Source organism: Chlorocebus sabaeus, chromosome 28 (genome assembly GCF_047675955.1).
Source record: "Chlorocebus sabaeus isolate Y175 chromosome 28, mChlSab1.0.hap1, whole genome shotgun sequence".
Classification (NCBI taxonomy): domain Eukaryota; kingdom Metazoa; phylum Chordata; class Mammalia; order Primates; family Cercopithecidae; genus Chlorocebus; species Chlorocebus sabaeus.
In genome coordinates this window covers 11,675,281-11,687,646 of record NC_132931.1, presented here as the reverse complement: position 1 = coordinate 11,687,646, position 12,366 = coordinate 11,675,281, and the positions used below count along the sequence as shown (strand labels likewise).

The following is a 12,366-nucleotide window of genomic DNA, read 5'->3' as shown; positions in this document are numbered from 1 at the left end:
TTTTCTTTTTTTTTAGAGACAGAGTCTTGCTCTGTTGCCCAGGGTGGAGTGCAATGGCATGATCTTGGCTCACTGCAACCTCTGCCTCCTGGGTTCAAGCGATTCTCCCGCCTCATCCTCCCGAGTGGCTTAGATTACAGGTGCCCACCACCACACCCAGCCAATTTTTATATTTTTAGTAGAGACAAGTTTTTACCATGTTGACCAGGCTAGCTGCAAACTCCTGACCTCATGTGATCCACCCACCTCAGCCTCCCAAAGTGCTGGGATTACAGGCGTGAGCCACAGCGCCCGCCCGCCTTCTCTCTGTCGTCATGAGAATCTGCATCTGCTTTGGCCTCCTGTGGTTTTGTTTCACATTTCCTACTCTTGCTCCTTGCTGTTCCAGGTGATCCCAGGGGTAGAGTTGTCCTCTTTTGATACATGAGTGCTTTTTTCAGAGCTGGACCTCTTGTATCTTTTGTTTCCTTACTGTCTGCTGTTCCTCCTCCCTTTCTTACTATCTCCCAGGGATGGGGGTGGCAGCAGAGGCGTCTTCGTCGCTGCATGGTCATCTGGCACCATCTTCCTCTCCAGTGTGATGCTGAATGACTGGACCTGGAATGGGAGTGCGTGTTTTTGCCCTTTGGGCTCCCATGGTGACTGCTGTGGATTCTCTCTCTACACAGGGTCATGCCAGGAAGGACAAATCTGGAATGGAAAACAATGCGTCTGTCCCCAAGGCTACGTTGGTTACCAGTGCTTGTCCCCTCTGGAATCCTTCCCTGTAGGTAATGACCTTTTCTGAGACCTGCAGCTCTTTGCAGGGCCTTTGACCCCTGAAAACAGCATGGCAGTGTTGGATCAACCACTGCCTCACTTGCCGGTGGAGGAGGTGTGGCTCTTCCCAGCAACACTGTAGGGAGAGCATGAACCTTCTACCTCTGCCTTCAGGGACAAAAATAGAAGGTAGAAAAATGGGGTGGTCGATTTTTTTTTAATTTTTAATTTTTGGGGATACATAGTAGATGTATATATTTATGGAGCATACATGAGATGTCTTGTTACAGGAATGCAACGTGTAATAATCACAGCATGGAAAATGGGGTGCCCATTCCCTCAAGCATTTAATCTTTATGTCACAAACAATCCAATTGTGCTATTTTTGTTATTTTATTTTATTTTATTTTTTGAGAGGGAGTCTCGCTCTGTCTCCCAGGCTAGAGTGTGGTGGCACGATCTTGGCTCACTGCAACCTTCACCTCCTGGATTCAGGCGATTCTCCTGCCTCAGCATCCTGAGTAGTTGAGATTATAGGCATGGGCCACCATGCCCAGCTAATTTTTGTATTTTTAATAGAGACGGAGTTTCACCATATTGGCCAGGCTGGTCTGTAACTCCCGATCTTAGGTGATCTGCCTGCCTCGGCCTCCCCAAGTGCTGGGATTACAGGCATGAGCCGTCGTGCCCAGCTATTTTAGTTATTTTAAAATGTACAATTAAATTCTTATTGACTATAGTCATGCTGTTGTGTTAAATACCAGGTCATACTCATTCTTTCTAACTATGCATTTTTTGTACCCATTAACCATGCCCACCTCCGTCTCACCGCCACCCCACTACCCTTCCCAGCCTCTGGTAACCATCCTTCTACTCTGCCTCCATGAGTTCAATTGTTTGGACTTTTAGATTCCACCAGTAAGTGAGAACATGCAATGTTTGTCTTTCTGTGCCTGGCTTATTTCACTTAACAATGACCTCCAGCTTCATCCATGTTGTTGCAATTGACGGGATCTCATTCTTTTTGATGGCTGAATAGTACTCCATTGTGTATATGTACCAGGTCTTCTCTATACGTTCATCTGTTGATGGACACTCAGGTTGCTTCCAAGTCTTGGCTATTGTGAACAGCAACAAACATGGGAGTGCAGAGATCTCTTCGATGTACTGATTTCCTTTCTTTTGGATATATACCCAGTAGTGGGATTGCTGGATTGTATGGTAGCTCTATTTTTAGTTTTAGGAATCTCCCTTTCTTTTGAGATAGGGTCTCACTCTGTGGCCCAGGCTGGAGTGCAGAGGTGCAGATCATAGTTCACTGCAGCCTTGCACTCCTGGGCTCAAGTTATCCTCCAGCCTCAGCCTCCCGAGTAGCTGGGACTACAGGTGTGCACCACCACGCCTGGCTAATATTTTTACTTTTGCGGAGACAGGGTCTCACTTTGTTGCCCAGGCAGGTCTTCCCATCTCCCCAGTGCACTGGGATTACAGGTGTGAGCCACAGCACTTGGCCCAGGGCCCTTTCCATTAGCTCACCTGTCCCTCTCATCAGAGGGCTTCTGTACTTAGTACTGTCCCTTTCCCTCCTGGCCACTGACTCCTAAGGGTTTTGGGAGACAGGCAACAGAAGTCTCAGTGACCCCCACCTTCCTCTTAAGTTTCCTTCACCTGCAAGACACCCACAGGCAGAGAATGTATCAATACTTGAGGACATTATTGGGAGGTCGCTGTCTCACGCATACCATGGCCTTTTCCCACAGAAACCCCGGAAAAACTCAACGCCACTTTAGGTATGACAGTGAAAGTGACTTACAGAAATTTCACAGAACAGATGAATGACTCATCCTCCCAGGAATACCAGAACTTCACTAACCTCTTCAAGAATCGGGTAAGACCAGAGCACACCCAGACACGCCAGGGTTATGTCCCACGTGAGAGGAAATTGGGGGGTGCACTCTGACTTAGTGATCTGAGTTCTGCTCATGAGCCGCCTCCTCACCAGTCCCCCTAAGTCTTGAAAGGAGGTCCTCTGAGAGTTTCCAGCCTTCAGCCCCACATGACCCACATTATGGCAGAGGGAGCTTCCTGGGTTGGTGGTTCTTCCTATGGGATCTTACGTGGGCTCCACAGAAGGGTGCCTAGGGCTGCCTCGAGACGGGGAACAGGAGAGTCTTCATGCTCTAGCTCTGTGTGACCTTCACTGCCTTGTTTCTTTCAGATGGATGTCGTTTTGATGGGCGATGATCTTCCGCAGTATAGAGGGGTGAACATTCGGAGATTGCTGTGAGTATATTGGGGGGCAGGTTTATAGATGTGGGGAAATCCTCCTTGTCCCTGCTTTCCTGCCTCCTCCTATCATGAATGGCTAGAATGTCAATACCTGGTTGGGTAAGAGAGGACTGCAGCCGCTAGGTAAGAGCGGGGGGCTGTGAGACCATTCATCCTTCATTCATTCATCCAGTCAACACACATTTGTTGAAAGCCAGCCCCTGGCTGGGTGCTGGGAACACAGTAGTCCCAGTTTTCCTGCAGCTCAGAGTGGCAGAACACAGATGGAAAAGTGGTTGTGCAGTCTGCTTAGAGTTACAGTGAGGGGCACACAGGGTGCCCTGGGAGAGGTCCCAAAAGCAAAGCTTGGTGAGGCAGAGGGAATTCTTCCTGGGAAAACTGGCAACAGGCTGGGCATGGGGGCTCATGCATGTAATCTCAATGCTTTGCGAGGCCAAGGCGGGAGGATCACTTCAGGCCAGGAATTAGAGACTATCCTGGGCAACATAGCGAGACCCCATCTCTACAAAAAAAAAAAAAAAAAAAGTAACAGCAAAACTGAGGCTTGAAGGATGAGGAGGAATGATCCAGAGAGGGGGAAGGGAAGGAGAGGCAGTTGCAGCAGCGGGAATCAATGAGAAGGAGCCCAGAGGGGAGAAAGAGGAGGACAGATTCCAGGAATCTAAAGACGCTCAGAACAGCAGGGTGCTTAAGAGCAAAGGAGCAGTAACTGGGGAGGAGGTTGGAAAGATGGCTCATGCCAAGTTAGTCAGACTTTCGGCATCAGTAGTGTAGGCCCATGGGGGATAGTGTCTGGTCTGCAGAGTAGACAGCTCAGTCTGGCTGTAGGGTGGAGACTGCATAAGCAGAAGTCTGTACTGGAGATGATGGTGGCCTACACCAGATAGGTGACAGTATAGGAGCAAACGGGTCCAGTGTGAAAGGTCTTTGGGAGGCAGGATCAGCAGACCATGGGATTTGCTGCGGGAGAGGAGGGAGAGAAGAATGAGGAATGAGGGCAGATTTCTGGGCTGCTGGAGGTGTGGGGTGCCCTGTGCTGGGTCAAGGAATGTCATGAGAGGTAGAATGGGGGAAGGAAGTGATGAGTTTGGTGTGCACCACGTCAACTTTCAAGTGCCCAGGGCCCAGCCACATGGAGTAGTTGCGTGATACAGCAGTGGAATATGCCCTAAAGGGTCTTATTTTGGGGGGATCAGGGGGACAGGGTCTTGCTCTCTTGCCCAGGCTGGAATGCAGTGGCATAATCACGGCTCATTGTAGGCTAAACCTCTCAGGTTCAAGCAATCCTCCCATCTCAGCCTCTTGAGTAGCTGGGACTACAGGCCTGTGCCATCATGCTTGGCTAATTTTTGTAATTTTTTTGTTTTGCTTTTTCTGAGACAGAGTCTTGTTCTGTCTCCCGGGCTGGAGTGCAGTGGTGCAATCTTGGCTCACGGCAGCCTCCACCTCGCAGGTTCAAGTGATTATCCTGCCTTAGCTTCCCGAGTAGCTGGGACTACAGGCACATGTCACCACACCTGGCTAAATTTTGTATTTTTAGTAGAGACACGGTTTCACCATGTTGGCCAGGCTGGTCTCTAACTCCTGACGTCAAGTGATCCACCCGCCTTGGCCTCCCAAAGTGCTGGGATGACAGGTGTAAGCCACGCCCCTGGCCTAATGTTTGTAATTTTTGCAGAGATGGGGTCTTGCTATGTTGCCCAGGCTGGTCTCAAACTCCTGGGTTCAAGTGATCCTCCCGCCTCGGCCCCCCAAAGTGCTGAAATACAAGCGTGAGCCACCATGCCCAGTCTCCAAAGGGTCTTATGAGGGACACGGGCATTGGTATCCCCAGATGGATGTCGCTGGATGTCCTGGGAGTGGGATAAGATGGCCCAGGTCAGGGGTGAGGGAGGGTCATAGCACAAAATGAGGGTCTCCCAGGAATGAAGCTGGAAAGCAGCAACATTTAAGATCTAGCCAGAGCCCCCAGTGGAGAGTAGAAAGAGGCAGACAGAGGAGTGGGAAGGGTGCCTCAAGAGTGCCGTGTCCTTGCAGCAGGGAAGAGAGGGTCCTGGTGCCCCAACCTTGCCCCTGGCTCAGCATCGGCACCCTGGTCTTTCTCTCCATTTTGGCTCAGGATTTTTTTTGTTCAAGTCCTCCTGAGTCCCACTACTGACGTATCTTTCCAAATGACAGTGGCAGGTGACTCGCTTTGTCTCAAGACTTCTCCCCTCAGCTGCATCATTGGCTATCGAAGAAGTAGCTTCTAGGTTAGAAACTTACCTTTCTTTTTCTTTCTTTATTTTAAAAATTTTAAAATATGGGGTCTTGCTCTGTTGCCAGAAGTGCAGTGGTGCAATCATAGCTCACCGCAGCCTCAAACTCCTGGGCTCAAGCGATCCTCCTGCCGCAGCCTCCTGAGTAGCCAGGACTACAAGTGTGCACCACCTTGGCTGGCTAATTTCTGTATCTTTTGTAGAGATGGTGTCTCACCATGTTGCTCAGGCTGGTCTTGAACTCCTGGCCTCAAGCAATCCTCCTACCTTGGCCTGCCAAAGTGCTGGGATGATAGGCATGACCCACCTCACTACCTGCCCTGTACTTCCTTTTTAAGGCTAAATAATATTCCATAATAGACCACATTTTGTTTCTCCATTTGTCTGTTGATGGACCCTTCGTTTGCTTCCACCTTTCGGCTATGGTAAATAATGCTACTGAAAACACGAGGGTACAAATATAAATTCAAGATCGGCTTTCAGTTATTTTGTGTATATACCCAGAAGTAGAATTGCTGGATCATGCATTAATTCTATTTTACATTTTTTGAGGAACTCCATACTGTTTTCCATAGCAGCTGCACTATTTTACTTTCACATCAACAGGACACAGGGATTCAAATTTCTCCACCTGTTCATTCAAGAGCCTCTATTTTGCGAGAGATGAATTTCACTCGTTGGCATTTATCGTGATCACTGATATGTTTGAGATCTTGAATCGTTTTGCTCTCATCCCTCTGTCTGGGTGGTCAGCTGCTGGGGGGAAGACTCGGTATTCTTTCTCACCTGTGGGGCACATGGCTGCTTCATCTCCCATTACCCCTCTGGGTGCTTGGTCTCCACTTGCTGGCTGGGTGGTGACATGGGTAACTGATGAAACAATTCCCACTTCCAGCAACGGTAGCATCGTGGTCAAGAATGATGTCATCCTGGAGGCAGACTACACTTTAGAGTATGAAGAACTGTTTGAAGACCTGGTAGAGATTGTAAAGGCCAAGATTATGAATGAAACCAAAACAGTTCATGACCCTGATTTCTGCAGAGGTAGGCTCACCTAAAACCCCTTGACACTTGTGGGTGTCTTGGAGATCGTGACCTTGATCTCTTCCTCCCCTATCTCTTCTTTCTTCTGGGACTCCCAAGACTCCTGCCACAGGAACCCAGAAGCCAGGCTCAGGATGCCTTCCCCAGATCCCAAAGCGGCTCCCAACAGCCTCCTGTCGGTCCCAGGCTGAGGCTGTCATATCCCCCATTTGAGCCTCCTCATAAGCCCAGCTGCATGTCTAGGGTGGGCAAAGACCCCACAGGTACTGGCCCAGGGGAGGGCATAGTATAGAAGAAGAGAGAGGCCTGGCTACCCCCAGGGAGGCAGAGGGAACTGTCTCTGTTCCATGGTCCTTCCCATCCACTCTCAGCAGAGGCCATACTGTGCTATAGTGAAGAGGACACTTTCGTGGATTCATCGGTGACACTGGGCTTTGACTTCCAGGGTAAGCAGCTATGTGGAGTGTGGGCACTAAGAGTGGGGGCTGGGGTGCTTTGGCCAGGCTCATGCGTGCTGCCCACCCCCCTCCCCCAGAGCAATGCAGCCAGAAGGCTGCCAAAGAATATGCCCAGTTCTACTATGCGGATGTCTTGGATGGGAAGCTGGCCTGTGTGAACAAGTGCACCAAAGGAACGAAGTCCCAAATGAACTGTAACTCGGGTGTGTGTCAGCTGCAACGCAGTGGCCCCCGCTGCCTGTGAGTGTCCCCACAAGCCCAGCGCCTACTCTGTCCTGGTGGTAGGGCCCTCCCCCTCCCCAGCAGTCACCCACAGGGTGGGGGGATTGAGTAGAACTTGGCAGGTGCCTCCTCCCCACTCCTGGACATCCCTCTCCCCTGTATCCTCATTCCCACCCCCCACCCCCACAAGAGTGAGGAGTAGGAGTAGGTTATAGACACAGAGGTCCCAGAGCTGGGCAATCCCTTCCTGAGAAAGTTCAAGCTATCAAGTTCCAAATCTATCTCTATCTCTATCTGTGTTTGTATCTCTACCTCTACCTATCTATAGTGTTAATTTCCCTTACACCACCCCACCCATGCTGTCACGGTTACCTCTAGCTGCAGCCAGAGCACTAAGTCCACAGACCATAAATTAAAGTGCAAAATAAAAAACACGATAACAGGCCCATTTAGGTGGCAGATGATTAGAGATTACATGGGTGAATGGCACGTGTCTGGGACGAGACACCCAACACTCTCGGGTGCCCCTTAGCCCTAGTCATTTCAATTCCTGATCTGCAGTCTCCAAGTCCCCCCAACTCCTTCAGTGCCCATCAGCCTGAGGAAGTCAGGGACCCAGGCTTTCTGGGGGCTGAGCTCCAGCCCTTGGAGTGAGGGAGATCTGGTTTCCTGTGTTTAGGAGAGTGGGTTTGCCCTTGGGATATTGGATGTGAGGGATCCCGGGGGGTCAGTCTGAGTTTGTCTGTGTCCCCAGGTGCCCAAATACAGACACACACTGGTATTGGGGAGAGACCTGTGAATGGAACGTCGCCAAGAGCCTCGTGTATGGCATCGTGGGGGCTGTGGTGGCGGTGCTGCTGCTCTCATTGATCATCCTGGTCATCTTATTCAGCCTATCCCAGAGAAAACTGCACAGGTGAGCTTGTGGGGCCAGCACCACAGGCCCAGAGACAGGGGACAGACCCTGGGGCAGCCACTGTCTGAATGTCCTCAGGCTCTGCTCCTTCCAGGCCAACAGTCAGAGAGGTCAGCTGAGGCCAGACGGGGTGCCCAGACCCTCCCAGCCCTGGGTACAGCAAAGGGCGGCCTTCCTATAGGATATATCAGTTTGGCAGACTGTTTTAGTTCATTTTCTGCTATTAGAATACCTCCACTGGGTAATTGTAAACAATAGAAGTTTATTTGGCTCAGTTTTGGAGGCTGGGAAGTCCAAGATCAAGGGGCTGAATCTGGTGATGACTTTCTTGCTGCATCACAGCATGGCAAGAGGGCAGTCTGCATCCCATGGACAGAGAGAAAGAGAGGGCTGAACTCACTTTTTTTTTTTTTTTTTTCCCTTAAGAGACAGGGTCTTGCTCTCACCCTGGAGTGCACTGGCATGATCTCGGCTCACTGCAACCTCTGCCTCCCAGGTTGAAGCGATTCTCGTGCCTCAGCCTCCTGAGTAGCTGGGATTACAAGTGCATTCCACCATGTCTGGCTAATTTTTGTATTTTTAGTAGAGATGGGGTTTCACCATGTTGGCCAGGCTGGTCTTGAACTCCTGACCTCAAGTGATCCACCCACCCTGGCTTCCCAAAGTGCTGGGATTACAGGTGTGAGCCACTGCATCTGGCCCTAAATTAAATTAAATTAAATTAAATTAAATTAAATTAAATGTTTTGTAGAGATAGGGTCTCACTATATTGCCCAGGCTGGTCTGAAACTCCTGGCCTCAAGCAGTCCTCTCACCTCAGCCTCCAAAGTTGTTGGGATTACAGGCGTGAGCTGCCGACCCCCGGCTGTCTGAACTCGCTTTTATTACACACCTACTTTCGAGATAATGACATTAATCCATTCATGAGGACAGCACCTTCATGACCTAATCACATCTTCAAGGTCCTACCTCTCAGCTTTGCTGCGTTGGGGGTTAAATTTCCAATGCATGAACTTTAAGGGACACGTTCAAACCATAACACAGAGACTGGAAACAGAAGCTTATGTGTGGAAATTAGACTATGCAATGACATTCTCCGTGGTTAGTTATCACTCACCTGGCCACCACAGAGCATGGCACCACATGGGGAAGCTGAGATGGAGCGTCTGGGTCTCGCTTTTCCCAGCTGTAAAATGGGATAAGATGCACCTGTGAAGGTTGCTGGGCAACCCTGGCACAGTACTTGGCCCGAAGTTGGCAATTGAAGGGAGCTACCCTATGCCCCCATCTCACGGATATGGAAACTGAGGCCCACTAAAGGGAGTGAGGGGCAGCCGGGAGGCCTGGCCAGTGCCTGCCTTGGAAGAGGGGAAGCCATGGTGATGCTACCTTTTGTTCTCTGCCATCATCGCTGCTGTCTCTGACTTGGGGTGTGGCTGTGACTGTCCCCTCAAGGGAAGTTGAAGGTCTGGGTCCACCAAGTCCCTCCTCAGCCTCCTTGACTACAGCTGCTTACGGCATTTCTGTCTGCAGGCAACAGTATGATATGCCTCAAGAGTGGCAAAACGAAGGCACCCCTGGCACCTTCCAGAAGACGGCCATCTGGGAAGGTACCTCTAGTTAAGGGCAAGGGGATGAGCAGAGCTGGAGGGTGAAGAAAGACAGGGCGGTGCCTGTGCCTGTTGGGGTGATGTGGGGTCCTGCCCCCCTTCACGGTGGCTGTGGCTGACAGCCCGTTCCCCCCGCTGCAGTCCCGGACCCAAACACCACCCCTGCTGTGTGTAAGGGTGCAGGAGTGGTTGAGAACCAGATCCTGCCCCTAGAGACCAACTCAGTGAGGGCATCCAATGCACACTCAGCTAAGCAGGGTGATAGGGCCATTCACAGGGCAGAGGGAGCAGAGGGGAGAACCTGACCCAGCCTGGGTGGGGATGGGGGATCAGATAAGCCCCGAGGTGAGACTAATTCTTGAGCAGGTGGGTAAGCAGGTACGCTTCCTCCTTCAACAGAGGGGGAGCCCAGTAAGCAGGGAGGCCTTATCCCAGTGATGATAAGGGAAAAGGCACCCCAGGCAGGGGGACTGCATGAGAAACCCTGCAGTTGGGAAAGAGCTTGCTTTTGGTGGGGAAGGGAGGGCAGGTCAACCTCACAAAGAGTGAGGGACATAAGGTTGGCAGGGCTTCAGGAATGGGGTAGGGGGTTGAGGGGCTTTGGTGCCCCCCCCTTTTTTTTGAGATGGAGTCTCGCTCTCCGGCCCAGGCTGGAGTACAGTGGTGCGATCTTGGCTCACTGCAACCTCTGTCTCCCAGGTTCAAGCGATTCTCCTGCCCTCAGCCTCCCTAGTAGCTGGGATTACAGGCACGCCACCACGCCCGGCTAATTTTTGTATTTTTAGTAGAGATGGTAGAAACAGGGTTTCATCATGTTGGCCAGGCTGGTCTTGAACTCCGGACCTTAGGTGATCCACCCACCTTGGCTTCCAAAGTGCTAGGATTACAGGCGTGAACTACCATGCCCGGCCACATTTTGAATTTTTTTTACTCAAAAGGCCATTCTGGGAGCACTAAAGCAGGGAGACCAGGTGGAGGAAGTAAGGCTGAGGGGTGGGGGAGGAAGAGGAGACACAGCCTGGTGGATGTGAGGCTGAGGGGGTGGTGGAGGTGAGGTTGAGAGGGTGGGGGAGGGAGAGGGAGTGAGGGAGGATTTCCAGGATTGTCTGAGCTGACCCTTGGGCCCCGATGGATGGGGGAGAAGCAGCCGGTGGGGCACACTGAGTTAGGGGACTGGTAGGTGCTGGGGGTAAGGCTGCAAGGCTGGTGCCTGTCTGAAGCTCCGGGAGGGGTCTGCAGCCTGAACCACGGACTGGAATAGAGATTTGTCCATTCATTGGGGAGAATGCAGAGTGAGAAGTGAGGAGGGTGAAAGTGGAACCCCCTCCCCGGGAGCCACCATAGAGGGACAGGTAGGGCATGAGGACCCCGACCTCGAAGGAGGTAGGAAAAGAGGGGTGAGAGGTGCAGGGGGAGTCCGGGAGTCAAGAGAGTGAGTGGTTCTGCGAGACCAGGAAGTAAGTGATCGCTGTGCTCCGGGAGGATGCTGGAAGCAGATTCCAAGCGCAGCTCTTTTGCTTGCTATGGCTACCGTTGCTATGAGGGAGTGCGGCCCTGCTGACCCAGAGCCAGCCCTGCCTCCCGCTCCACTCTGACCTCATCCCTCAGTTCAGGGCTGCAGGCACGCTCCTCTGTGGCCCAGGCTACCACAACGTGCGTGTGAGGGAGTTCCGCTCCGCTGCCTCCTGTTCCAGGGTCCAGCGGGCGGCGGAGGGGTGGTCGGCAGTGGGAAAGGGTGTAGGGTAGATGCGGGGCTGACTCTTTTGCTGGAAGAAATCACCACTGCCCCGGAGTCCTCCCCCCACCCCACCCCCCACCAAGGCTCCCATCACTCAGCACCGCCTCTCCCCACAGACCAGAATCTGAGGGAGAGCGGATTCGGCCTCGAGAACGCCTACAACAACTTCCGGCCCACCCTGGAGACTGTTGACTCAGGCACAGAGGTGACTCAGCTGCGAGCTGCCCCCACCCTCTGAGGCTGCTCCACTTCCTCTGGGGTTCCCTCTTCCCCCTGGGACTCCCTCCCTCCCCCTGGGACTCCCTCCTCCTCCTGGGGATCCCTCCTACCCCCAGGGCTTCCTCCTCCTCCTGGGGCTCCCCGTTTCCCGGGTCTGCCCCTTGGCCTCACCTCTTCTCTCCCGCCCCCCAGCTCCGCATCCAGAGGCCGGAGATGGTAGCATCTGCTGTGTGAGCCAGTGGGGTCCTCCCACCCTCATCTATCTCTGGACAGGAAAGCGGCACACACGGAGCCCACCGCAGACCGTAGTCCCCCCGAGTTGGTCAAGAGGAGACTGAAGTCGGGCCCTGAAGCTGGTCCTGATCTGAGCTGACAGACTTGGCCAGTCCCGGGCCTGTGCTCCTGCTGGGGGCTATGAGGCCTTCCATCCAGGAGCCCCCAGACTCCCAGAAGCCTCAGCACCCCTGTCTCCTCCTGGGTCTCCACTCTGGAATTTCTCTACCAATAAAAGCAAATCTTAAAGCTCAGAATGTGAAGTGAGAGGTTTCCTTCCCCTCTTTCTGCAGTGGGGGTCAGGTGGGGAGTCAGAGTCCTCCCAGGACTGGCTGCTGAATCGGTCATGGAACAAACGCTCTGGGCCCTTTCCTGTGTCCTGGCAGGGAGCCCTCTCCTCTGCTCCAGTCAGGACAGGGCTAGGCCTGCCTCTGCTGAGGTCCCTGTGGCAGAAAAGCCTAAGGTCAGGTTCTGGGGACAGGAGAAGACCTCAGGTTCAACCCCAGTTGGCCAGGGAGTGAGCGCTTGGCTCTATTGGGCTTGCACAGGGCAGGGTCACTCCAGATGGCCCTGGGAGCCG

At 52.5% G+C, this 12,366-nt stretch overlaps 1 protein-coding gene across 1 annotated transcript; it reads left to right on the top strand.

The window, feature by feature from the left end:
• The first annotated feature begins 2,711 nt into the window (after positions 1-2,711).
• LOC140710608 (mucin-12-like) lies at positions 2,712-12,057 on the top strand. The gene is made up of 9 exons (XM_073012728.1): positions 2,712-2,848; positions 2,978-3,042; positions 6,202-6,350; positions 6,722-6,796; positions 6,886-7,048; positions 7,785-7,946; positions 9,480-9,556; positions 11,411-11,499; positions 11,706-12,057. The coding sequence occupies exons 1-9, from the start codon at positions 2,816-2,818 to the stop codon at positions 11,745-11,747; spliced, it is 855 nt and encodes a 284-aa protein (XP_072868829.1). The 5' UTR covers positions 2,712-2,815; the 3' UTR covers positions 11,748-12,057.
• The last annotated feature ends 309 nt before the right edge of the window (positions 12,058-12,366 follow it).